The 27,332-nt window shown below is 42.9% G+C and overlaps 2 protein-coding genes across 2 annotated transcripts in view; one reads left to right on the top strand and one right to left on the bottom strand.

Annotated features, from left to right (window-relative positions):
- lgr6 (leucine-rich repeat containing G protein-coupled receptor 6) overlaps nucleotides 1-21,680 on the top strand; it is a 38,528-nt gene extending 16,848 nt beyond the window's left edge. Inside the window, exons 3-18 of the mRNA XM_086276660.1 lie at nucleotides 5,036-5,107; nucleotides 6,846-6,917; nucleotides 9,927-10,142; nucleotides 10,274-10,345; nucleotides 13,322-13,390; nucleotides 13,880-13,951; nucleotides 14,081-14,152; nucleotides 14,597-14,665; nucleotides 15,239-15,310; nucleotides 15,548-15,613; nucleotides 15,731-15,802; nucleotides 16,864-16,935; nucleotides 17,436-17,561; nucleotides 18,511-18,665; nucleotides 19,295-19,375; nucleotides 19,457-21,680. Of these exons, the coding sequence (XP_086132786.1) occupies nucleotides 5,036-5,107; nucleotides 6,846-6,917; nucleotides 9,927-10,142; nucleotides 10,274-10,345; nucleotides 13,322-13,390; nucleotides 13,880-13,951; nucleotides 14,081-14,152; nucleotides 14,597-14,665; nucleotides 15,239-15,310; nucleotides 15,548-15,613; nucleotides 15,731-15,802; nucleotides 16,864-16,935; nucleotides 17,436-17,561; nucleotides 18,511-18,665; nucleotides 19,295-19,375; nucleotides 19,457-20,595 (2,497 nt within the window). The 3' untranslated portion in view covers nucleotides 20,596-21,680. The remainder of the gene's footprint in view (nucleotides 1-5,035; nucleotides 5,108-6,845; nucleotides 6,918-9,926; nucleotides 10,143-10,273; nucleotides 10,346-13,321; nucleotides 13,391-13,879; nucleotides 13,952-14,080; nucleotides 14,153-14,596; nucleotides 14,666-15,238; nucleotides 15,311-15,547; nucleotides 15,614-15,730; nucleotides 15,803-16,863; nucleotides 16,936-17,435; nucleotides 17,562-18,510; nucleotides 18,666-19,294; nucleotides 19,376-19,456) is intronic.
- Nucleotides 21,681-21,776: 96 nt separating this feature from the next.
- On the bottom strand, nucleotides 21,777-26,258 carry ube2t (ubiquitin-conjugating enzyme E2T (putative)). Its single transcript, XM_086277163.1, has 7 exons — nucleotides 26,046-26,258; nucleotides 25,666-25,775; nucleotides 24,878-24,947; nucleotides 24,671-24,776; nucleotides 24,436-24,534; nucleotides 23,619-23,702; nucleotides 21,777-22,054 (listed from the first exon to the last, which is right to left on the bottom strand). Exons 2-7 carry the CDS (start codon nucleotides 25,772-25,774, stop codon nucleotides 21,938-21,940), a joined length of 585 nt encoding a protein of 194 aa, XP_086133289.1. The 5' UTR covers nucleotide 25,775; nucleotides 26,046-26,258; the 3' UTR covers nucleotides 21,777-21,937.
- Between the last annotated feature and the right edge of the window lie 1,074 nt (nucleotides 26,259-27,332).

Below are 27,332 nucleotides of genomic sequence, written 5' to 3'. Positions count from 1 at the left end.
ACCCAGCAGAATTCCGTCTCCGTTTGACAAAAGCTGCCTACAGACTTGCCCTCAGGGCGTGAATGTGCGTAAGAGTGTAGTGTGTTTGAGTTCGAGGGGGCTTATGCTTGTATGTCAGCGTTCACGTGATTATTTCACCTCTGAATCCTGCAAACTTTGTGTGTGCGCATGTGTGTGTCTTCATCGGGTGTTTGGACAGTCTGCTGTTTTCTTTGCTAATTTGCGCAGCTGCAGCCTGTGAGGCATGAGCTAACGATGATGAAAGCAACAAGGTTAGCCGGGCGGTCGCTACATTTCCTTTGAGTTGCCGTCCAACTGTGTCCGAAGAGCAGAACGAAGGGAAATTATGTGGCACTTTAAAAGCCGGAATATCGAATCGACCACTTTGATTTATTGCAGCTTATTGCATTGCTGATCTGAACTTTTGCGGTTGTAAAACGTTACAGGTCAGATATTGCTGTTGGCGTAATAACGAAAACCACGCAGTTCAGGGTGGTGCTGAGCACTGAAGCTGACATTTGCCTGCATCGGGTGGGGGGAAATGGCAGGGGTGGGGGTTGAAGCGGGGCCTTGGACACAGCTCCATCTGTAGTGTTTGTCCAGGAACAACCATCCCAGTGTTTTACAGGCCCATTGATCTTGCTTCGTCTGCATAGCTATCAAGTTCTGACACTTTATGGAGACTTTTTGTTGCTTTGTAATTCTTCCAAGGAGTATGTTCCTTCCCTGAAGCCAATTTTTTTTCCAGCCCTGTGACCATTTCAGGAGATGTTCTGAGACGATCGTGACATTTCAAGGGCAGGAAAAGCGCTTTTTAAAAATATTCATCTCTGCCTGAAATGGTTTAAAGAGACAAAGCGATAACAGGTTGTGCTACACTTAGAAAGCTCAGAAAAACAAATCAACGCTCTCAACACAAACATGATTGGTTTGAGAGAGACAGCTTTTGATGTGGGTCTCGAGAACTGTTTGGTAGCAGGGAGAGGCAAGGGGCAGGCGTGTTGTGACTGGCAGAGTGATAAATTGTTTGATGTTGGGCTCTGCTTCGCCGCCCGCCCTCCCTTACTCCGTCTCCCTCCCACTGAATTCATTTTCACAGTCCCCCCCATCTTCACTTCACTGCAGGCCGTGTAGTCTCTGCCTTTGACATTTTTTCTGCTCTCACGTCACATTTTCACAAACTAAAACAAATTTGCTGATGGCAAGAGTTTCAACATTTATCCTGTGCTACGCTACAGGAAGGTGAGGGTACAGATTATCTCTATTTGAACACAAACTGTGTCATCCCACCTCTTATCTCTTTGCTCAGTTCTCACCTCTGTAGCTTCAAAGTGAATAACAGCTAATCCCTTTGAACCTAAAACGAGGTGATCAAATTAACTCACAAAGGTAGCTAATCTTACTGGGCTAAACCTTCCTCTGATTCACTGCACCATTAATATTGATAATAAGATGTGAGCACAACCATCCCTCCCTCCAGCCCTTTCCCTGCCTGTAAGTCCTTATTTCTATTGATCTCAGATCCCTCTTATTAAGCCTTCATTCAGCACTTTGATCAGTGAATTTGGGTCTTAATTTAAACACAAAAACATGCACACAACTGTCAGTCAGACGAAGCTTGAAGAGAGGCGACTGCGTGTCTGTGGATTAATGAGAGGGCAGCGATGCCCATGCTTGGATACAGACTCCTAAACTGGTTTCTTATCTGGCCGTCATATCAAAGACACGCCCTCTTTTTTAAAAGTTTTGCTCTAAAAAAGCCATTTTCTCATGAAGCGGTAACTTGGAGCTACCAGAGGACGGCTTGGAGTGAGACTGCCCTCGAAGATGTTTCTTTCTGAAAACCACCGCTTCCAGCCCATCATCATTATCAAAGTCCATCCCTGTTTGTAGCTCCTGATCTCATATTTCACTCTGCTTTTGCCTTTAACTTCATAATCAGCCACTTGCGTCGTGTCTCCTACTCACCTTATCATTATCTGCAGCTATCTAACACCTCGTAATTATAGAGGTGATCTGACACCACTTCAAGTGGCCTGACAGGTGGAATAATCTGACTTCCCATCATTGGTGACTTTGCCTCTTTTGGCCTACATCTTAACTTAATGTGCACGGAATATGCTCGTCTTATCTTCTGACACTCTTGATTGGATCCAGTCATATCGCAGCCCTCTGACTCCAACTATCACATGTGAGATATGAAATCCAAATGCAAGAGTAGAGAGGTGGTGAGTGGAGGCCAACGATGCCCTGCTTGTCTTTCTCTTGGCGATAAGATTGTCTGCTGATAGGCCGGGAATATGACATGGGGGAGGGTTAAGAGGTCAAAGCGTTGGCTGGCTTGATGTTCCAGGTGCAGCACCCAGCCAAGACTATCTAATATAGACCAATTCAAACTTTTCCTCTTAGTGTTGCCAGAATGGTTCATGTGCTGCCCACAAACAACCACATTCAAAGGCTGACGCTCCACGTGTCTGCATTTTACTCCCTCAATTTCAGAGGTTAATGGCAGGTTAAGTGGTTGACCTCGATGTCAAGTCAAAGGTCATGTGCTCACATTTCTTTTGACGGGCCAAGGTTGTAAAACATGCGCGTACTAAGCACTTACATAAAACACCCACGCACAATTCGCCCTCTCGCTGATAAGACCCGTTTATCTCCTCTGTCTCCCCTTTCATCATCAACTCCTATCACCTACCCTGGTCCTGCTACCACTATGACTATCACTACCCGAGATAGTGTGCCAAAATATGATGCCGTCTTTGTTCCCGAGGTCTTTAATCTGTCGTCTTGTTTATTATTTTGAGGCAATAGAACGAGATGATACATAGAACAATCAGCGGTGGATGTGCTTCAGCGAATCCCTCTCTGATCGGCCCAAATAGGAGGGTGGTCTCACCTCTGTTACCAGCAACACCCGTCTCCACTGCGCCGGCTACACTGGCTTCTGCTATGTTACCTATGAATCATTTTATAGTTGAGGTGGAATTTTTATCTGTGCAGCACAGAGGCCAAGAGCAATTGTAACAATCCTCAAATCAAATTAAAAGAACGAAAGAAGAAAGAAGAAACAGTTGGAGCCGCGGTTTGACATGAGCAAGGCGCCTTTCATTAGACGGAGATTGATGTGGAACGACTAGGAGGCAAAGTGTGGAACATTCACTCAAACGTACGATCATTTACACACACATAAATACACACTCTGATTTAATGGAAACAGTTGGTCAGCGGCTACTGCCGATGTTCTGCTGATGTCTATCAGGAACGTCTGAGCATTTCTTTCCCTTTTCAGCATCCATCCTCGCCATCGACGTAATTATTCATTTGATAAATGACGTCGGCAAGAAAAACACGATTCTGCTTTATTGCTGTGTTGGCTATAGTTGAATAGAGAATGGCTGCACTGGCAGTGGGACGTGCACAAAATACCCTAACTACAGTGTTTGTTTTCTAAAATGTAGAATCGCTGGCATCCGTCATCGTCCACATTGAAAAATCACTTATTTCTCTTGCTGCTGCATCAAAGCCTTTCAATGCATACATATATAAATAAGTATACTATATATTAAAGACTAGCCAAAACAAGGCACTGAAGGCGTTTTTATTTCAGAAACTTAAATGCATCTCTGGAAATCGACCTAAAAATATCCCTGTTGACCAGATTGTGCATCTGCGGAAACTCAGAATGGTATTTATTGTCCCTGGAGAGACATTAAAATTCAATCAAGGGGAAACTGAACCAGTTTTTCTTGAAATTACGGATAAATATTGGGAGTGTCATTGAGTTGAATGCTCAAAGAAATAACTGTCTGTCATACGTCTGTCATTTTTGGGAAATCTATATTGAGATTTCATACGGCACTGTTTATGTCTATGTGAATAAGTTTTGACTGTGGTTTGACTAAATGGCACCACAATAGCTTGGATAGTGATCGGCTCGCTTTGTGTTCTAGCGAGCCGATGTGTGTGTTTCTGTTGATAAATACGAGATCTGTAAAAGTTATAAACTGAGCCGAGTGTGAGATTTGGCAGGCGTGGGTGGAGCTGTGTGGTTTGCCACTGCACAGTAATACAACACAGACATGTTGACATGAGCGTCAGATGTCAGAGGGAGTTTGACGGGAGCCCTCGACCATTTACCATCTGGATGCTAGTGGCTTGGGAAGGCAGACAGCACACTCTATCAATAATTTAGCATCCTGGCACTGTTGGTACAGCTTTTCCAGAAGCAGGCTGCTTAGCATTAAGCTGAAATGTCAGGCAAACATCACCTGTAGAGCAATTGTGTGAGGTGGAGGAGGGCTCCAATGAGTAACATATAACGTCTTGTGTGTGTGTTTAATAAAAGTGGGTGGTCTTGAGTTGTGAAGCCCAAATCTGTGTTTAAACTGCGCTTCCAGCTTGTGACCTTGAGAGTTATTCTGCTGGACTGAATGTTATTTATTTGGACATCTTATACACACACTCACAAATGACCATTAGGTGCTGTGTTTGATAAACAAACTGATTGGATTGCTTGTGTGAATGCGTGTGGTTTCTCTCCCTGCTGTCCTCGAGGCCCCTTTAGAATAGGCCGATTTACCCTCAAGGACATGGAAATTAGGGCACGCAATGTCTCGCTGCACACATGTGTTTGTGCGCACACATATAGTATACACCTTACTATACAAACACGCACATAAACACACTCACATCCACACATATACTTATGCGGTGCACTTGTTGACCCAGTCTCATTCAATTCAGTCTTTACTCACTCATCGGCGCTCCCAGAATTGGTTAAGGTTTCAGGGTGTGCCTCGGGCCAATAGCAACCACACTGAAGGGAATAGAAAATTCTTATTTGCATACTGCCCCAACAATAACCCCAAAGCAGTCTGGGATGAAGTCACATCACAGCCTCATCCAAAAAGTATCGAATAAAATACGTAAATGAACGTAAAGAAAGCTCTTCTCTTGAGACTTGTAACTTTTTTTGTGTCTATGATTGTATTTCGATTTTTCACTTTTATAATTTTGCTTGTTTCTCTTTTAGGCGTATCTCAGGGAATCAGCTGAGGTATATCTCAGGCCTCGCCTTCCAAGGTCTACACAACCTGAAAGTTCTGTAAGTAACTTCCTCCACCCTCTCACCTATACCACAGCCCTGGTTTAATCCCCATGCCTAAACCGCCACTGTGGGTTTATCCCACTCTATCCTTTGAAAGGGAACTTGCCCTACCTTGAATGAAACACACAAGCCATGCATCATTAACTGCAGTTAAATTTTATGAGATTGGGGGAGACATGCACTGCTTGCAGCACCTTTATTTCTAAACAAGCACTGTTTCACTTGCGAGGACACACACACACACACACACACACACACACACACACACACACACACACACACACACACACACACACACACACACACACATACCCTTACAGGTGTATTGCAGGGACCTCCCAGTCACACCACCCACTGAGATTACAGAAAGTGACAAATAATTGACCAAGGACTCCATTCAAAGCTGTTCTCTTAACACCACACTTCTCAAACTGTGTTCATGGCCACCAACTGTTAGAGCTGCTGCAAAGTATTAAATCATAAAAAAAGTGCAAAGCAGCCACAAAACTCAGAGCACCTTTTGACTTGTGAGCGCAGGATCTAATGAGTTGCAGCCATATTTCTAGTTAGCGCAGGACAAGGATTTTAAGGAGATTTTCATGAGCTTTGCCAACCCCCTCAACTCCTTTTGGACCTTGGCTGAGAAAAGTCAGAGCGGCAGTTCCACAGAATATAAACTCAGCTAGCAAACTTGTGGTTTGTAATTTGAGGGAATCTAGAGAATTACCAGGCACACCAGTTGATCTTCTTTCACCTTGTGCCGTGAAACTCACCGAAACAGAACGAGCCAACCGCAATGAACGATAGTGGGAAATACACTGTGTCATATACACTCGACACTACAACGCAAAAGGAAAACTTTGGAGGATCTCTTTGACCTCACGGTAACTGAACTATCCATTTAATTTCTTAACATAACGGTGAAGGTCTCCCTGTGTTAGACATGAAAATACTGCTGACCTTGTCTAGGTTAACCACAAGATCCCTGCTGACTCTCACAGGCACACCACACTCGCAGAGGTTGAACAGGAATCCTCCCCATTGGGAAATTCTTTGAAACAGGAAAATATATAAAAACAGAAAAGTTATATAAATAAATGTGAAAACTATGCTATTACATGCGCTATGCTCCATCCTTCATTTACAGCTAAATAAATAAACACATGCGCAAGGAAATGTTTTAATTATACTTCATATTATACTTCATATCATACTGGCGGGGGAGGAAAAAAAGAAGCATTTCTCAACAGTGGAAATACGATATACGATTCCTATCACACAAGACACGAAGCATTCACAGAGACAGACTACCGTGGCACATTGACCCCCTGGGTCTATGTGACACACCGGAGGCTTTATGAGCCTGTTTAAGTGGACTTGTCACAATAAAACTGAAGAAATAGTGTGAGATAGATAGAAAAAGCAAGGGAGGGTGAGTAAAGAGAGAGGTCTATTGTTTGCTTCCCACTTCCTCCCCATTTTTGCTCCAATCTTTTGAGAATGACATCAGCAGCCCACCCAGGGAGGCTCTTTCTCTTTTGCTCTACCCTTCATTCTCTGCTTCTCTTCAAGCTTTCACTGGCCCTTTCCTTCTTGTGTCAGATTTCCCTCACTATGAAATTTTTGTCCTGCCCGTTGCACTCTCGCTCTCGCATGTGCACACACATCCAGTACGAAAACTTCATGAAGTATAGACATGATACATATAGCTGTGTAATGTGTGTGTGCCTTGTAGGATGCTACAGAACAACCAGCTGAAGAGACTTCCTGATGATGCTCCTTGGGACCTACCCAACCTCCTGTCCTTGTGAGTCTCCGTCTTATACACATTGCACTCATCTTCTCATCCAGCAGTGAATGAAACACTGGCCACCTACGCATTTCACTAATAACCACAATGCAGGTATAGGAGCACTGCTGACAAATGACAGACCATATCCAAATGGTGGCTGCAATAGTTGTGCGCTCAGTGCTGCTGTGCTGCTTAATGGAAGAAGTCACAGCCTGATTGTGTCAGTGCAGTGCATGGTAGCATCTGGAAGCCATGAGGGAAACAGCAGACACTGCAGGCCAGCGAGAGCATCTCCAATGAGCTGTGAAACAACCCCATTTCCATCAGTTCCCCCTCTCTTCCTCCTCTACTCCTACTCCCCTGTTCTTCTCCCACCACCCACACTGCTATCCCCCTGGCTAATGAGAGTGTTTGGTGACCTAATTGTCTAATCTGCAGGGTCAGTGTATGTGTGTGTCAGTGTGCATGCGTGTGTGTGCATGTGTGGACCACCTCATCTGCAATTGCTCACCGGTACCCCACTCTTCGAACATTGCCCTCCACATGTACTCCACGTCTCCACTTTCCAAATTATTAATTCCTTGCAAATATCCATAAAGCCTTTTCCTTCATCGCAAAGACACACACACACACACACACACACAAGTGCACACACCAAAATTGCTGGGGTTGTAACACAGGAGGGGCGTGCATGTCTAACTCCTCTACCACCTACAACGTTTCCCCTGTCTGGTATTAAGCAGGCCTGCACCCCTTCAGTACAGTCACCCAGCCAGCACACACACACACAGACACACACACACTTTGTTCTGGCAGACACATCAGTGCAGACTGCTCTTGTCTGAATTAACAAATTGCTGTCATGATGATGTCTGCGTGTCTTTGCGTACGAGCGTGTGGTCTTCACAGATCTTTTTCTTTTAGCGGATAGAAATTGTCACAAGTAATGAAAAACACACATGCACACACACTCGTGCGCACACACACAGAGTACACAAACAGAGCCAGTGTATAGAGACGCACCTTGTCATTACAGTAATGATAAGCTGAGCACAGAAAGATTACTGGAAAGGCTTTGGAGAGTGAAGCTTGTCGGCGCCTCTCACTGACATAAAACACACCAGGTAAAAAGAAAGAGTCACATGGATTCAAATTGGTATGAATGTATTAAAGGAGGCTTTCATCCAAAATAAATCATGACTTAATCTCAAACAGCGATTCTGTTCTCAGCAGCGAGATTGATTCAAGAAATTTGCCTCTTGGAGCAGGATAATTACAGCACAGTGTGAGTGCTGTTGCTTGTGCCATCATAAGCAGACAGATGTGTTTTGGGTCCTTACCAAAGGGTTAAGTAGTGTAGCCTTATCAACACTCATGAGTTTCACAGGCAGATTTAGATCAGTGTAACCAGGTTTAGGGAAAATGGACTACATGGCAGTAAAACAGCCCCCCCCCCTTCACCAAAGATCCTGGTTGTATAAAATTTTGTCCATCTGGAGAATTGAACAAACAGAAGCAGTAACCCAGAGCTCCAGGATCATTTAAAGGATTTTTCTCTTTCTGCCTCTGCTTCTTACTCTGGTAATCATACGTCAGACTTTGATGTGATGGACAGGAAATGTCTGCTTTATTAGCCTTTGTGGAACATTCCTGGTTCTGTCTGGACCTTCACCAGACCTGGCAGGTCCACTCGAAAAGGAGGAATTATTATTTTACCCCGGAGAACAACCCAGAGAAAGCAGAAAGACCTTCTGTAGCTTTCATCCTGTGATTTGGTTCAGGGACAAACAATGTCCACAGTTGCAGGATACGGGGTGCACAAGGGCAAATGTTTAGCGCTGCAAAAAGAAAAAAAGAAACGTGCGCTGAAAACACATTCAGAAGTATTTACATATATGGTGCTAGGTGCCTCTGTGTGTGTGAGCATCTGCCAGTGTATGCAGTTGCTCTCCTGATGGAAACTTCCCCCAGGCAGACAAGCCCAGAGTTCAGAGTTCAAGTTCAGATTTCACTTTGAAGATGCTTTTTGTTTGGTAAAACCTCCGAGGGGGCGAGGAGAACTGGAGCGCAGGAATCAAAGAACCTCGGCAGAAGATTGATAAGGAGGGGATGTTTGAAAGATGAACAAGAATTAAGGACTGAGATGCAAAAGGGATTCAAAGCAGCTGGGGAGTGCGTCAATGAAGATATAAGAAACAAAACGCGAGTGCGAGAGAGGCCGGAGGGAGGGAAATGAATGGGTGAGTGTGACGGGCCAAAGAAAGAAGAATAGCAGGAGGAAGTGGTCTCTCTTGTCAACTCCGCCCTGAGGGGATCATTCATCATGATCGGCAGAGTGTGTGTGTGTGTGTGTGTGTGTGTGTGTGTGTGTGTGTGTGTGTGTGTAAATGTACACGGACAGCGTGTCCACACTCATGGCCTGTGGGTTCAGAGCACAGAGGGGAACAAAGGTTTGTTAGGTTTTTTTTTATAGTTGAAAAGATGAAAGTGCACATGTGGCAGTGTGTGAGTGTGTGTGTGTGTGTGTGTTTGCTGTCACTTCATTGGCTGTAAGAAGTCGCATTAGCGTTTGATTGGTGGAAATTTCAGAGACTAAACTGGGAAAAAGTAAAAAAGCTGAGAATGCTTCCTTCTGTCTTCTACCTTTTCCAGACACTCAGCGAGTGTCACAACAAAAAGAGCACAAATATAAAAGACTCACCACAATCATTTCCACATTTTTGCAACTGTCATTTTCTCATCTTACATTTCACACATGTCTGTGCTGGCGAAGCTTCTCGTGGCGTATTTAGCATGGGAATAAATCATAATGAGAAACTTCTAAGAAGCTGCAGTAAAGATGAAAGAAGCAGAATAAAGGACGTGTAATTCTCATAATAACCTTCCTGTAAGCCAAACCGTTTCAGTGCCGTGACACACAACCACTAATGCACACAGAAGCACAGATACGCATCCACATGAGCAAGAATACTGTACTCAGACTTGGTGATTATCTCATTAAGCTCAGTTCCTCTCACCCTGCAGGCGTCTTGACGCGAACCTGTTGTCTGTGGTTCCGGCTGAGGCCTTCAGAGGCGTCCGCTCCCTTAGACACCTGTGGCTAGATGACAACTCCCTAACGGAGATCCCAGTGATGGCGCTTGACTCTCTGCCCTCCCTGCAGGCCATGACGCTGGCGCTCAACCAAATCACACACATCCCAGATTACGCATTTACCAACCTCTCTGCCCTTGTGGTACTGTAAGTTGCATTGTGCGTTATTTGTCCTCCGCTGAGCTGAAATAATGTTTCGACATACTGTGGCATTGTTTTTGTTTTTTTTCATGAAATTAATTTCAATTTTTTGAAAAATGTCTGTGTCGTTTTTCCAGGCATCTCCATAACAACCACATCAGGAGCATGGGCTCGAGATGTTTTGAAGGTTTAAACAGTCTGGAGACACTGTGAGTATCCAACATTCATGCATTCTCACTGAAACACACAGCCGTGCTCACACACACACTGTTGGACAGTATTAAAAATAACAAAGGACGTTTTAACAGTCTGACACGCACGCACGCATGCATGCACGCACACTGAAGGGAATGCATTTCTTTGGCCTAAATGAGCACCTCCTTGTTTCCAAAATCACCACTGCAGGCTTTTTGATTACAAAGCATCAGCAAGTATCAACATTCATTTGCTATAGTAGTGTTTACAGCAATCACATTGCCTCAGTATAACCCAAGATATTTGAAAAACTCCCTAAATATAACCTGAAGGGGGTAACACAACCAAAAGACTCACATTATGTGCCTCACTAAAGCCCTGATTGTGTGTGAGTGTGTAGGTGTGCTTGTGTGTGTGTAAAGCTGGTTGGTGTTACTTGGAACACCTGAAAAAAATTTTGTTTTTACAAATCATATGAAACAAGTGTGCCAAAGAATAATGAAGTGTGGTGCTAAATTGTAAAGTCATAATAATGATTAATGCCCCGATAATTTCATGAAGCGCCTGAACGTTTCTCAAAACCACAACCAACGAATGAGTGACGGGAATGTGAAGGTAAAAAAGTCGTCTTTGATTCCTTTAAAGCATCATCGCGGTGTTTTGAATGAGCAGTTGCTAGCCAGAGTTAGGGTCAAGTAAAGACTACAGGAGAGAGTTTTCGCGAGTACGTGCCGTCGCCTCAATTACTACCTCCTAACCACACACCAATATGGAAACCGCAGAAAACCGACACAGCTTCATGAAAGAGGTGGGGAGAGAAAAGAAATAGTGTCTCCTGCAAAATTCACGGTGGTCTGATGAAAACACTTTGTCTGGCATGCTGCTTAACAACCTGTTGAAGTGTTAAAAAAAATAAAAAAAGCACGGCTTTCTTTTTTATGAGTGTCTGGGCACATGCACGTGCGTGCACATAAGCGAGTACTGTCTGCCTGTGCAATAATACAGCTTTACGCTCAAATTGAAAGTCATTATCAGTTCTGGGAACTGTGAGGAAACACGGCGTAAGGCGGAGGAGGAATGGTTAAGGGGATGAAGGGAAACTGGAGATTGTGAAAAAGAGGGATGGAGCTCTCTGGACCAGAATAGTGCGTGTTAAAGTGTTTGGACTGTCAGCGGTGGGGGAGAGATCGATGACTCGGCGGGATAAGATGACAGGTGTCATTGACGTGGGGATCGCACTGGTATGATGGGTTAATCTCTCACAGCGGCTTTGCTTATGAGAAATACGAGAGACCATCTGTATCGCCGCCACCCTCCCCAACCCCTAGTGTGTATTATAAAATCATTACTACGAGGAGCCGTCCAGAGGCCTGCAGGAAAATGCAACAGCATATGCAAACAAGACAGAACAGACACCGGCAGACAAACATTTCACAACATTTGCTGGAAATACATACATATATCTCTCAAAGTTCTTCATCAAAGGTATTTGGCTACTTGAACAGAATAAAAACAAATCCAGTTGAATAGGACTTTAGGATATCCTTTGATCTTGATGGCTGGAAATCTTCAAAGGAGGCTCTTAAGTGCACACATGCCCTGGCATACATTTTAATACACCAAAGTACATACTCGTATACATGCAGTCACATGTACACTACATTTCTCCCATGCACAGAAGGGCTCTAATGTGCATACTTGTGTAAAGAATGGAAATACAGTCTAGGAACTGTGTCAGGTGTTTATCTTATTGAGTGTGAAAAACTGATGAGACAAAATCCTGAATAATCAAGACGGAGCAGTAAAAGGTCAAGGGTCACACCCAAATCGCAAACGACACTTCGCCAATGTTTGATACACTAATAGTCTGATATGCATCAAAGTGAAAGCACAGTTTTAAAGAATATAAAAATGCTTTGGGTAATTTAGGGATCTACTTCATCGCATAGTTAGGCCATTAATCTACTCTCAATCTGACACATGCCGCGGAGATGGTGGAGAACCAAGATAAGGTCTGCAAACTTGTTTGTGAGATCGATTGCTGGAATGTTAGATAATGGTCACATCTTTTCTCCATCTCACCAACACATTTTTCATACAGGTACATCTTAGAATTAGCGACAGAATTGGTTGAATTTTTTTACTCCCTAAGAAAGAGGTAATGGCGCTCAATTCAGTTCAGTTTTATCTACATGGTGCCAACTCACAATGAGAGTCACCTCAAGGTGCTTTATACCAGCGGTCCCCAACCCCCGGGCCTCGGACCGGTACCGGTCCATGAGTCGTTTGGTACCGGGCCACGAGAGTAGAGGCTCAGGTGTGAAATGTCTGGTTTTCAGGGTTTTTATCGGTGTTCAGCGTTATTTTGTTATCGTTTTTATCGTTAACTCGGTGTTCCTGGGTCTTTTCAGGTGTGTTATGAATAAATCTTCTTTTTTTCGGTACCGGTACTAGTTTTATTTTGTTGTATTTATCTGCGACACCTTAAAGGCCGGTCCGTGAAAATAATGTCGAGCATAAACCGGTCCGTGGCGCAAAAAAGGTTGGGGACCGCTGCTTTATACTGTAGAGAAAAGAAAACCCCAACAATCTGACAACCCGTATGAGCAAACACTTGGTGACAGCAGGAAGGAAAAACTCCCTTTCAACAGGAAATACCACGCTCAGGGAGGGGCAGTCTTCTTCCAAGAGTAGTTTGGGTGAGAGGAAAGAGAAGAAAGCAGCGAGAAACAGAGTTTAGAGAGGAGTGAAGAAGAAACAGCGTGTTAGGTGAAGCCCTGCCCACCACCAGTCTAAGGCTACATAACCAAAGGATAGTTCAGGGCCCTAAAATCTTCTATCAGCGACACACACACACACACACTCGTGCAACATTTCTCACATAAACATATAAGACCACGTGATGGATGGATGGTCTCCATCATGACTGGGACTGCATGTGTTAACATGCTGCTTTATAATGACTGTTTCTCTTACTGGTTCTCTCACAGGGATTTAAACTACAATGATCTGCAGGAGTTCCCTGTGGCCATCAGGACACTGAGCAAACTTCAGGAACTGTGAGTACACACACACGCAAACACGAAAAACACACCTGCCCGACATGACTATCGTGGTTGCGTTATCCCGAGTAATCCCGTTAAGTGATTTTAATGTGGCACTCGGATACAATCTCTCTCACCCCAAGCAGGTGCTGGCTACACACCCACGCAGCCGCTCGCCTGCACGTACACACAGGCGCACATGCACACACACAAGCCGTGTTTTCCCTCCGCTTCAGCAGATGTTCTGCAGCGCGCCTATGTGTCACAGATACAGCGTATGTGTGCGTGTCTACATCTCATGTATCCAAAAATGCTTTTCAGCTGTGCAAAGGCAGGTGCAAGATGAGAACATGTGACTTCTCAATCGCAAACACACTCTGTCCCTCCTCCAAACACAAACATGCACACACAGACTCCAAAATAAATAATAACAATGATTATTAAGATCATCAGAAACATATTTACAGAGAACCTGACTAACATTGTCTTTTTTTATATTTGCAGGGGTTTCCATAACAACAATATCAAAGCCATCCCTGAGAGGGCCTTTGTGGGAAACCCTCAGCTCCAAACCATGTGAGCTTCAATGCTGCTATCTGCACAGACAGACTCACAACTGAGACTTCATCACCATCAGCCATTTACAAAAACAAATTATTCTCCGGGGCGTGACGTGATTGTCTCTTTCCTCTCTTTTTGTTGCAGTCATTTCTATGAAAACCCCATCCAGTTTGTGGGAAAATCCGCTTTCCAGTTCTTACCTAAGCTGCACACGCTGTAAGTATGCGGTCAGCAGGAACCATTCCAGTGAGTTAGCCCAAACACTGTGTAAATCATCTTCTGTCCTTTGCAGTGAGGGTTGAGTGGACATGTGTAATGGCCTACTGAATGATGTTGTGTTAGCGTATTGCTGTGCTGTGTGCTGATGTGGTAAGAGAGAGTGTGTTGTAAGAACATGTTGAATGGTGTGACTTATGATGTCTAGTGAGACAGCCAAAGCAGCCTGTGTTGATGTTGGAGAAAAAGTTTGATGGATGAAATGAGCTGTTAGACAAGGTCTGTGTACACGCGTGAGTGTGTGAGTGTGTGTGTGTGTGTGTGTGTGTGTGTGTGTGTGTGTGTGTGTGTGTGTGTGTGTGTGTGTGTCTGTGAGTGAAAAGAAAGGGGGAGTGAGAGAAACAAAGACAGTCGTCTGACACTTTTTTCCTTCTTTGACTGTAGCTCCCTTAACGGGGCAACCCAGATTCGAGAGTTTCCCGATCTGAAAGGAACCACCAGCCTGGAAATTTTGTGAGTCTTTGTACCCTTTGCACCTACCCGTCCCTCCCACCCACACAGACACACACAAACCCACAATATATAATTTCACCAAGCGAGCCTTTAAAATGTACAGTAAAAAAAAATGTTGATGTTTAGATGTATTTATTTATTTAGACTTTAATTAGATTTGTGCTGTATGTCTGATTATTAATGTATTTTATGTATTTCTGTTTTATATTACTGTGAAGCACTTTGTGGTTTTTAATATATAAATAAATTGATTTTATTTGATTTGATGCTCAGGACAAAATGACAAATCAGACTCCACATACAAGAGAGACAAAGAGCCAAGAAAGATAAGACCGGGCAGGAAAGAAACTGAAGGAAATAGATGGAAATGTGTGTGTTCAGACTTTAGGGGAAGCGGGGAATGAAGAGGAGAGTCAGGGAAGAGTAGGCAGTTATGTCAGCCATTGACAGGTTTGGCGAACCTACACAGCTGCCTGTCTCACCAAGTTACACTCGCTGGACTGGAGGATCCTTTCGCTTGCTCGCACTTCAACAATGATCAGAAGATCCTCTTCTTTTTTCCTTCCCCTACAGAACGCTGACTCGGGCTGGTCTCTCAGCTCTGCCTCTGGATCTGTGTGAGCAGCTGCCTCGCCTCAGAGTGCTGTGAGTAGATACACACCAAGGGGAAAAGTTAGAGGTACAAAATCTGATACACACAACTCAATTGCGGAGACTTGTCCCCCCCCAAAGAAAGCATGAACTTGCACAATCACATCTCTGTGAAATCCAATCAATACAGAAAATTATTGTCCTGCCGTGTTGCCTTCCTCACAGAGCTGACCATAATTTCCCACACCATAAACCCACAGCTGGTCACTGTGTACTGTGTTTGTGTTGCAGGGAGCTTTCTTACAACCAGATAGAGGATCTGCCCAGCTTTTACCACTGCTCTGCACTGCAAGAGATGTGAGTTTTTCAACCCCCTAGACAGTCACACACTTACTGTATCAAAGGCAGCAGTTTTCTCAGTTTACCTCTGCACATAGTGCTTTGGTTACATATAATATATCATTTTCCTAACAGAGGGTTGCAGCACAATCAAATCAGAAGGATCGAGTCAAGCACCTTCCAGCAGCTCACCTCTCTAAGAGCACTGTGAGTCAACTTTACTTTGTCTTAGTCACAAGTTGCACGCGATATATTTAGAAATTTGTGTTTTTTATAAATAACCATCACCGTCGGGTAAGGATAGTGAACTGAAAATATGCAGACTGGTGAAAAATCAAAGGAGAGAAAAACAAAAAATAGTCCCTCATTATGCTCATGATGATGGTGCTCAGGAGCACTATCTAAAGGGCCCACGTCAGTCCAAAATCTCTTATTTTGTTTGAGATATGGTTACCATGAACATGATACATATCATTTTCATAATACTCTAACTGCTCAGTGACCTTTTGTACCCAAGAGACATGGGCATTAGTAAAGATTACAACCTTGAAGATAGGATGATTTCATCACATATCTCCCAGGACAACTGTGTTGATGTCCTGTGCCCATTCCCAAAACACGTGGACCCAAACAGGAACACCATATTTCAGAGACATGGTTGTATCCTGAACTGAAATCTTTGGGAGAATTCTGCAACAGCAAAGATTGTAGACGTGTAACTTCCAGCTGGCAAAGTCAGCAAAACATATATAAATTATATAATAGTACCAGAAAAATTTCCCTCTCACATATCTGCTGAGATGCAAGACGTGCTTCTTGGACTCCAAAACCTTCCCAGCAAATGCCCTGAGCACCAGATGTCCTCGCTATGAGTGTTGGAGTTCTAGGTTGTTCTTTTAATTTGTCACCCATCTGTATATGTTATTAATAACCGGATAGCAGGAGATGACAAAACAATGAAACTAAATTTGATGTACCATTGAGGTTTTTTCTTGTGAAATAACACATAGTTTGAACTTTGTTTCTCTAATCATGTTTAACTGAAACAATATGTAGAAGTCAAATCATCTGTGCTATAATGAGGTTTCACAACATGACCCAAGGACTCTGATGCCAAAACGAAGGAAATCATCGGTTGTTGGATTAAACAAGACTGTAGGATTGTGACCTATTACTGACATCTAGTGGTGATACACAGCATTGCCAAGTGTGCGCCGTCATTCCAGGCACTTTCACATCATTGTGATTCTTTTTGTTGCTGTTGTCAGTGACCTGAGCTGGAATATGATCGAGAGGATCCACCCAGATGCCTTTGCTTCGCTTCACTCTTTGGTTAAACTGTGAGTAAACTCACTAAGACTCTTCTACCTTTCATCTTGTTCTCCCCTCCTTCTGAGAAAAGCATAACGAATATATGCATCTCAGAGTGTTGCACTTGCACAAACACTCCATACTTGGCTGCGTGCTCCACTGAAAACCTGTGGACTTTTGGCAGAGTTTGCAGCGAACATTAAAATCCATTTATTGTTTGAAAAAAAATATCTCTGCATGGCAAGAAGCCTCAGCTCAAGTCATGCCAATATAAAATTACTTCATTGTGTGAAGACTGGTTGAAGTTTGCGTGGCTAAACAAGCAGATAATACGTTTGACAGAAAGTATTATGTGGAGCCAGTCTGATAGAGTCCTGTCTACACAGCTTAATGAATCTAGGAGACAAGGACATTTTATCAAGGACATCTCGCAGCTTTATCTGAAATAAAAACACATTTTACAAACATTAACTTGGCTTGATTTGACATGCACCTTTCTTATTTCACTGTCCTTCGATTTTTCTCTTAGGGACCTGACTGAAAACCGTCTGAGCTCAATACCTGTTGTAGGCTTGAGCGGTCTGACCCATCTCAAGCTGAGGGGGAACACAGAATTATATGAGGCCTTCAGTCCTGATAACTTTCCCCATATGAGGTAACTACTCTATTCAGAATCATTGAGTGCTTTCTTTAACTGTGTGATCTTCAAATGAAACTTGTATTTTGCTTTGTCCCAAAAAAACAAAGATCCCAGGTGTGTATCCTGTGGCTGTGAGGAAAACGCATCCCTTCCCAACCCTTAAATTATCCTTCCTCTCGCAATTTTCTACTAATATCGTGAATTTACCGAAAGCTGCCAACTCTGACAATTGACTAATTACAGTGTATCCCTGCAAGCCATTCCTGAGCCGAACTTAAACAATGACTGAGTATTTGTTAGCAGCAAGTTAAATCTTGTTACAAAGATCCCTGAAGGCCTAGGAAGGTGCGATGAAGTAAAAAATGAAGAGGAACTTTTAAAGAGATTGGAGATGGCAGCAGATCAAAGCTCTGTGTTAGTATCCCTGTAGAACATCGCCCAGAACAGAACCTCTGGCAGACAAACATTTTAAAAGCACTAAAGGTAAAATAAAAGGGTTTTTTGCAGACATCTACACCAAAGTCAGCAGATCAGCAAAATAAATAAACGCTTCGCCTGCATTTTCCCCAACGATGGACTGTTATCATTATTAAAAATTCAGTTATGCTTTCATACACTGAAGCTTTTTTGGGTCTATTGTTACCATCCCCTCTGTTTACAAAGGCTACGCGTGTCCAGTATAAGGCAAAAACACCCGGTCCCTATGGAATATATACCTTTAATACCAGTCAAAGTGATTACACATCAATCAAAATGTGGTTTAATGTAAATACAAGTAAGAGCAACAGGAACAAAAGCACTTGAAGCTGCTGGGAAACAGTTTTAAATTGTGCCTAAAAGAAACGTAGATAAAGCTCACGTTGAAAGAAACATCAGCCAGGACTTGCAGTTTTGTTGCCACCTTATTATGCTCCTGTTTTTCTTCTGGTTTATTTTCAACACTACTCTCATCTGATTGGTACAGGGTGATAGAGATGCCTTATGCCTACCAATGCTGTGTGTACGGCTCCTGTGATAGCTACAAGCCAGCCGGTCAGTGGGACTCAGAGCAGAGCAGCACCAGTGAAGACCTGCATAAGAGGACTGTAGCCATGTACCCCATCCACACCGACACTCACTGTAAGACAACACATGCTTACGGTATCTGTGAAAACATACACACAGTATGTCAAAAGACTTGTAACATATCAGATGGGAATCTGACAACTAAGTGTCCATACCTGGCCGTTAAGGACGTGTCAGATCCTCACTGAAACCACAGTGACCTAAACACACAACACGTGCTGACCCCTCCATTCCTTCATTCCTGTGGCCAGCATAAAATAGAAGCACAAATAAATCAAAATGAAGGTGAAATGAACCCAATGAATCTGCATGATTAAAGCAGAAATTAAAAAACTGCTGGGTGTATTCAGAAAAACAACAGAATCAAGAGATGAATAAACCAAGACATATCACTGATTAAAATTTATTTACCTTTAATTGCTAGAGAAACATGCCAAGACAATCAAAATTCATCCAAGCGCCAGTAATCTTCTGAAGTGTCTATTTTTTGTCTGTGGAACAGAATGTTATCATTACAACCCCCTGCAGCTAGAGTCGCGCATAGTCTGCATGGGGTATATTGTGTATAAGCACTTTCAGAATAAGCTCTCAATATGCTTTAACACATGGACCTTGTGGAGGTTTGATCAAAAAGGAAATCTGAAATTCTGAATTCTGGCCCTAAAAAAAACGTTTTCTTTCAGATGACCCAGACTTGGAGGAGTTCCAGCTGGAATTAGAGGAATCCAAACTGCAGGCCAGTGTCCAGTGCACACCAACACCTGGTAATGCAAATGAATGCAAATGAGTTTTATTGTAGGGTATGATGCAAGTAGCTAATGAGTTACTGTTTTGTGCTGTTGCAGGTCCTTTCCGTCCCTGTGACTCTCTGTTGGGCAGCTGGCTAGTTCGTGTTGGCCTGTGGTGCATCTCCCTGGTGTCTCTACTGGGGAACTCCATCCTGCTTCTGTCTCTCTTTGGCTCATCAGGCTACCTGTCACCACTTCGCTTTACCGTGGCTTGCATGGGGGCTTCAAATCTACTGACTGGTGTGTGCATGTGCACCCTGGCCCTTGTGGATGCTCTCACGCTGGGAGAATTTGGCCACCACGGAGCCCGGTGGGAGGGGGGTCCTGGTTGTCAGGCGACAGGATGGGTCTGGGTGTTTGCGTCCGAGGCCAGCGTGTTGCTGTTAACTCTTGCAGCAGTGCAGTGTGGTGTGAGCGTGACGTGTGCGCGCACCTATGGGAAGTCCCCATCCCTCGTGAGTGTGCGCACCTGTGCACTGTTCTGCCTCGTTCTCTCCATCACGCTTGCTTCTCTCCCACTGGCAGGAGTCGGGGAGTATGGGTCCTCGCCTTTCTGCCTTCCCTCACCCCTGCCACCCCCATCCTCTCGACTGCCGTCCTCCCTGGGCTTTCCCTTGGCCCTCATTATGATGAACACCCTGTGCTTGCTTATAGTCACAGGTTCACACATCCGCCTCTACTGGGAGTTACTCAGAGGAGAGTGTGAGGGCTTGTGGGACTGCGCTATGATCAAACATGTTGCCTGGCTAATATTCACCAATGGTCTCCTGTATGTACCAGTAGCTTTCCTCTCCCTTTGTTCCCTTCTTGGTCTCCTTTCTCTGGGGGAGGAAGTACTAAAATCAGTCCTCCTGCTTCTCCAGCCCTTGCCAGCCTGCCTCAACCCTCTCCTCTTCCTTCTTTTCACGAGAGACCACTCTCAGCTGTTTTTCTGGCCACGCCCCAAAGCACGTACACAGCTCCGTCGGGACCACACCTTGGACTCGTTGGTTTCCGTGGACACAGAAAAGAGCTCCTGCTCCGATTCCTCAACACAGGTGTCACTCACTGATGCCACTTACAGTGGAGGATCTTCTCTCCAAGTCCGGCAGGATCCGATCAGATTTTCCCACTGCTCCTCCACATCCTCTGTTCCTCTCATCCCTTGCCAAATACCTCCTCCCACTGCCAGAGATAGAGAAAGGGTGGCAGAGTGAGAGAGAGGGTGAGCGACTGGTGATTTCTGGAAAGTTTGGATCAAGATGTCTATCACACTGCCATGTCTCTCACTCTCAACCCATGAGCATCCACGCTAGCTGTCTGAAAAGCTAGGACACCATATGAATATGAAAGGACCATCCTCTGCAGAAAGACCGCCTCTGGGTTCAGTCTTCAAGCTCCTCAGAACATTCAACACTGAAACTGTTACTACAGAGACTACAGAGTGCAGAGAAGCTGAGGAGAAAACAAAGAGCCTCTGAAAGTGGAGAGCGGGACTACAAGGTCCTTTCACAGAAAAGACTATTCAAGGACATTGAATAGGACAATGACATTGCTTTTTATATAAAGGACAATTTCAGACATTTCAGTGGACTGAGTCATGGGGAACAGTTCAAATCCACATGGAAAATGTAAGCATTGGACAAATCAGCGATTTCGCCTGTGGGGAATTTAGGTAGCACCAATAGATCTTTGTTTATACTGAAAACTGATGAAAAATCCAACTCAGAAGATGCAGGTTGTTTGGTTCTTTTATAGGTGGAGCCATTTTTTTGTTTAAATACAAATTCTATCCTATTGCTAAGGTCTGTTTAAAAAAAAGGGACTCCTCATCACTCACACGACAGCCAGTGTAAGCTAAGTTTTCTTCCACAGATGTCATTGTCATATTGTACTATGCAACTGTATAATACAAAGGTTGTTGTAAAAATGCTACTCTTTATACGGCAGCAAAGCGCCACAGGAAATGGGCCGCACATCTATTTTCATATGGTTTACATGTTTGATCTCAAGAAAAGCAACTCTATCCAACAGGAGGCAAGCAGTCATAGAGACTGAATGGGATGTAGGTATTTTTCTTACAGACTTTAGAGTAGGCTAGCATTATGTACATACAATATAACTACCTCTGAACTAGCATGGTTTTGACTCACTACAGCCTTATGATGTTTGTCTCCCCTTTTTATAAACAGCAATTATATAATTTTATATTATAAGAAATAAATCCTTAGCTTGTAAAAACAAATGTACTATTTAGGATGTACATACTTTGTATACAACTGGTTAAGCATATTTTTGAATAAAATCATCATCTTCATACTATACACACTCAAGTATGCACTTATGTTACAGATCGGAGACACCTCCAAACTACACAAGAAGTCCAGGCACTCTGAAATACATTAATAAAATGAAACTTTAATATCACAACACAAGCACGCACATTATACATACAGCCATCCACATACATTTAAAAACAGGAAGACAAGTCTTACATCTGTGTATAAAATTAATACCACAGTTCTAACAAGGTGTCAGTTTTCTCAGGTGAGGTGGAAACTACACACAGGTTCTCTTTGCTGGATCTTCTGCTTCCTGCTGCACACTGTGCGCTTCTCTTTTTCGGGTTGATGCTTTCTGATCAGGAGTATTTTCTTTGTTGCCATCCACAACACCCTGGGGAGAAAAAATGCATTAAAAAACAAAACACCCTACTCCTCCTAAACCAGAAAATCATCGAGTCAGTTAAACTGCTGGGGTAAGTAGCAGAGGGGGTTGTTAATGAAATTATATACAGGTGCACTACAGGTGAAAATGTAGTGCACCCTCATGACATGTTGTCTCAGTTTTTTCCACCATTTTTACATTTGGCTGGGGTCAGTGTCACTACTGCTAGCATGAGTAATATTTGGATCCCACCAGAGGTTGGGCAGCTCGTGTTCCTTTAGTTTTTCTGAGCAGTGCAGATGTACATGATGCACTCCATTAGTAATCAGAATCAGAAAGGGTTTTATTGCCAAATGTTGAGCGGGTTTACAACATTAGGAAATTGCTGCGGTGCTTCAGTGCAAACATACTGTTATAAATTAAGCTTAAATAGACATGAAAATAAAAATGAGAATAAGAATTAAAAGTGCTAAGTAGATAGATAGATATATACATGATATATACATGAGTGCAGGTGGTGATCAGTGCCAAACATGGAATGATGCAGTGAACACAGCGTAGGGTCATGTGTTAGTGGTGGGAACAGTCATACGGTTATTGTTCATGTGTCCAACAGCAGAGGGGAAGAAACTGTTCTTATGGCGAGATTACACTATAGTTACAGTAGGGAAAACAGTGGCTGGACACTGTAGCATGATCAAAATTGTTGCAACCATGTGCAATGACCTTGCAGTCTCATTGCCTCCAATTTGAACGCTTCGAAGAAGCAGTCTCTGAAGCAACGTTTTGCCGCCATCCTCAAAGCCGTAAAAAAGGGATGAAACTGATCACCTTCCATTTTGCAGCTGAATGAGGGCAAGCTGGTAATAACACGCAAAATGTTTGTCATGATTAAGTAGTAAGATTAGTAGCAAAATTCCACATCTCTTGCCACCTGTTTCCATAAATTCAGAAGTTCCTCCACAAAGTGACATGATTGCTGCAGGACAGCAATCTAACTGCAAAGTGCCATACGTGCTTGACAACTTTGCTTTTATACAGTAACAATTGCCAGCTCAGTTGCTCTGACTGACTAACTAACTTAAATCAGCTGTCACATGCTAGCAATCTCTCTGTGTTTATAGATTAGAGAGCAAATATTTGCAAAACCTTGACAATCTTTCTGGGAGTGATTACAGTCAATCTGAATTGTTTGGACAAGTTGCTTTCCTCTAGGCAATCTGTGCAGTCACCTTACAATTGAGGTTTGTCCAGAGGTCGAGTATGCAACACCCTCAACCCCCAATCACAGAATGCAAAAAAAAATCAGTGCAATTACAAGGAGGTTATTTTCACTTTAATGCGACTGCAAATAAACAAGTTCTATTTACTCGGCCTATAATGTTCTATTGCAGGAGCACAGCACAACCATGTGGGTCAAATAAAACAGTGCACACAACTAATACATTAACATTGTTGTGGAGCAAGTGACAGGAATCATGTGACTAAGAATAGAGCAGCAGTCAGAGTGTAATTACATTAAATGATTAATAATTATAATTATATTATATTATATAAGTCCTTAGTAACTCACAGAATTCTTCTGGACGGCATGTTCTTGTGTCCACTTCCTGGCCTTCTCCATAAACAGGTGTTTGTTGTATTTGAATTCCGATGACTAAATTACGGGAAAAATAGATAAAAGTATAAAGTTGGATTATCGAATCATTCACTGTGCTACAGCTGAACACAGCTGCTCTCTAACCCAACAGGTTTTAGCTTAAAGGGGTTTTTGACTTGCATCTAAACAAGTCATTTTGGCATTTACCACACTCCCGGACTTGTCTTTAATTACTTAGCACAGCGGTCCTCAACCTTTTTTGCGCCACGGACCGGTTTATGCCCGACAATATTTTCACGGACCGGCCTTTAAGGTGTCGTGGATAAATACAACAAAAGAAAACTAGTATTGGTACCGAAAAAAAGAAGATTTATTCATAACACACGTGAAAAGACCCAGGAAAACCGAGTTAATGATAAAAACGATAACAAAATAACGCTGAACACCGATAAAAACCAAACATTTCACACCTGAGCCTCTACTCTCACGGCCCGGCACCAAACGACTCACGGACCGGTACCGGTCCGAGGCCCGGGGGTTGGGGACCGCTGACTTAGGATACCTTTTATTTCCAGGGATGAATTTGAATCAATTAAAAACGGAACTATGTATTTTAGTCAAGACAATGTCTTTAAAACTGTTTTTTTTTTTTTTTTTAATAAAGAGCTACTGTTACATGATAATATAGGTAACTCACAATTTTCTAAAAATAAAATAAACCACCACAGACAGACTGTGCATGATAGATAGCTGGACGTACAGGATGGACAACACACTATGTGTGACTCACTATATCAGCCATCAGGGGGTCGTCTGGATTTGGCTCCGCCATGAGTAGCTGTATGGAAGTGAGGACTGTGGAGATGTTTAGAGATGGCTTCCAGGCACCCTGAAAAAAAAGAAAAGAAATAAATATAAAGACAACACTACATCTGAAATGCATAAAATGCAACATATATCCTTGTGTCCACCATGTAATGGTGTTGAAATAAAGAGTTTATTATGTACTGGAAATCTCTTATAACCTTTGGTGGCAGTTTAAGAGCATCATGGCAGATCCGTCCTGAATTGTCAATGTTTGGATGGTAGATTGGAGTCAAGAATCGTATTTTGGGAGGCTCAAACGGGTACCTAAGAGAAAAAAAAAAGCATGTCAGTCCTGCTAGAGTGGAGTGAGAACATGTAACTAGTAGAGAGAAACCCATCGACGTTAAAGCTCAAAGAAGAAGTACCTCTCTGGAATCTTGACCTCCAAGGAGAAGACTCCACCATCATAAGGAGTTCCTGATCCACCCAGTATCTCTGGAACATAACAGGGGTTAAAGATATGGTCATGTATTTGATATATTTTAATGACAGGATCCACTGCAAAAATGGATGTCAGAGTGATCTTAATCAGGTGAAATATTCTGAGTATATAGTATAGGTAAATGTATCTTGGCAATTTGTTAGGTACACCTGTTCAACTGTCTGACAATCAGCTAATCACAAGGCATCAACTCAGTGCATTATGGCATATAGACATGATCATTGCAACCTGCTGAAGTTCAAACTGAGCATCAGAATCGGAAGGAAAGCCGATTTAAGTGACTTTGCTAGTAACGTGATTTTGTTAGTGCCAGATATGGTGGTGAGACTCTTTCAGGACCTGCTGATCTACTGAGATTTTCCACATAAGCATCTCTAGAATGCACAGAGAAATGTCCAAAATGAAAAATGTTCAGTGAGCAGCAGATCTGGGTCAAAATGCCCCACTGATTTCAGAGGTCAGAGGAAAATGGCTACGCTGGTTTGAGCTGATAGGAAGGAAACAATCCAAAAGAGCCTCGATGAACGCATAACGCATCAAATTTAGAAGCAGACGGGCCGCAGGAGCAGAGACCACACTGGGCACCGCCGCAGTTAAAAATTACGATAGTTGTGAAGGCAACACAGAGGTCCAACCTGGTACTAGCAACGCACATAAGAAAGTGTCTGGCAAGTATAGCTTTAGTCGTTTAAGTGACACAGTAGGACATACGTGCCCGGAGGTCGTCTATCTGATCTTCGGTCTGCCAGCATGTTATCCCAGGGGGGGGCTCGGTGCTTAGCATTTGAAGTTCACGTTTCAAACGAGAAGCCCTCTGCATTCTGAAAAACAGGCAGCTGGCTAATTAGCGTTACACTTAAAGTTCGTGGGTCAGTCTCCACACACGCTTGTAATAATTTAATCCTAAACGTAGAACATTTACTGTCAAATTGCTCAATGAGACAGTGGTTTGTTTGTGATGTTAGCTGCCTTCTTGTGATGCTGAGCTAACGCCTTTGCTTACTAATGTGAAGGCCGAGAAATAAACACCTTCTTAGTGCAAAAAGTCTAATAACAACTTGTCAGGTGGAGAGCACCTCTCGTTTACTTACTTTTTATCAGCTGTGCACTTGATAATCACTGTCTATCTTAATCGAAATGTCAGTTTCACAGCTCTCGGCGAAGCAGCGTCATCGACTCTGTTTTGGATTTCCCTCTCCTTACGTATGCACCGCCCGCGCGCCGCTCTTCTTCTTCTTCTTCTTCTGTTGGATTTATTCAGATGAATTACCGCCACCGTGTGGTCCCGAGTGTGAGCTACCAGGAGGCTACTTCTGCGCACAAATAACACAGCATCATTTTTATTTTTAATTTAACAGTGTTACAGTGATCATCCTGCAATCCAGTAGCCTCTCTGCTTGCCGCTCGAAACACTGGGCAACTAACCATTCATGTGTATGTGTGAAATATGATTCTTAGAGGATACTAAAATCACTTTTCATTTATAGCCTTACAAAAAGGAACAAGAAGCGTCTCCTGGTGACTCTCTGGTCTCTAGTCGGTATTTACTTATAAGGTAATATTTGTGTATTTTCAATATATGAATTTAGTTTTCTTTGTTCTTTTCAAATGTAATTTAAGAGGTTTCAAATAAGGGTGGCATGACAAATGTATACTTTGGTTACACAAATATTGTCTAGGAGTAGGTAATGGATAATAGGTACTGACTTGTAAAAAAAAAAGGGTTTAAAAGACCTGAGCATGTGATCTAATATTGCACTACAATTTACACTACCGTATATCTAACTAACAAAGCAGTTCATCATCTTTTTCTTGACAACACTTTCTTTAAAGATATAGGCATTTTGGGTAAACTTGAATGAAAAGAAGACACAGGTGAAATGTAAAAGCGAGATCAGAGGTCAAATATGAAATTATATTTGGAAGCAAACTATAATGTGATACTGACCCCATATTACAGTATCATTTCCCAAATGTTGCCAGTGCAAAAGTGCAGTAGACTTTATTTTTTATTAAAGTTTGACCTTATTTAATCTCGAAGAAGAAGACAGAGGCCCAAAGTAACGCGATATTTATAATCCCCATGTATAATTAAATGCCTGTATGTCTATGTGACAGTACGAAACATAACTGTAATAAGTAACTTGATATCACATTATCACTTGGACCTTCAGATCCATCTGTTGACCCTGAAGGACAGAGGTCAGTTATGATATGACATTTTAAAATCTTTTAAGATGCTTTTTGTGGACTTTACATCCATCAATTATTAAGTTGATGGATGTAAAGTAATTATTAATGGATTGTTAACACGTCCCCACTTTGCAAAGTTTGATCAGAATTCATTCAAAAGCTTTTGAGCTTTTGAGTTTAAGGAC

The sequence above is a fragment of the Aulonocara sp. 'chitande type north' Nkhata Bay genome, linkage group LG20 (genome assembly GCF_057382095.1).
Source record: "Aulonocara sp. 'chitande type north' Nkhata Bay isolate Kocher_YH1m ecotype deep benthic linkage group LG20, A_spYH_male_GT1.1, whole genome shotgun sequence".
Classification (NCBI taxonomy): Eukaryota; Metazoa; Chordata; class Actinopteri; order Cichliformes; family Cichlidae; genus Aulonocara; species Aulonocara sp. 'chitande type north' Nkhata Bay.
The sequence above is the reverse complement of the archived record's forward strand: the minus strand, read 5'-3'. Positions and strand labels throughout refer to the sequence as shown.

Bases quoted from the DNA above. Each gene is read 5' to 3' on its own strand.
- ube2t (XM_086277163.1), bottom strand. From the start codon at position 25,774: ATGCAGAGGGCTTCTCGTTTGAAACGTGAACTTCAAATGCTAAGCACC. The intron at 24,948-25,665 runs GTATGTCCTACT...GTTATGTTCCAG, and splicing joins GATAGACGACCTCCGGGCAC to AGATACTGGGTGGATCAGGA. The intron at 22,055-23,618 runs GTGAGTTACTAA...TTTTCTCCCCAG, and splicing joins ATGCCGTCCAGAAGAATTCT to GGTGTTGTGGATGGCAACAA.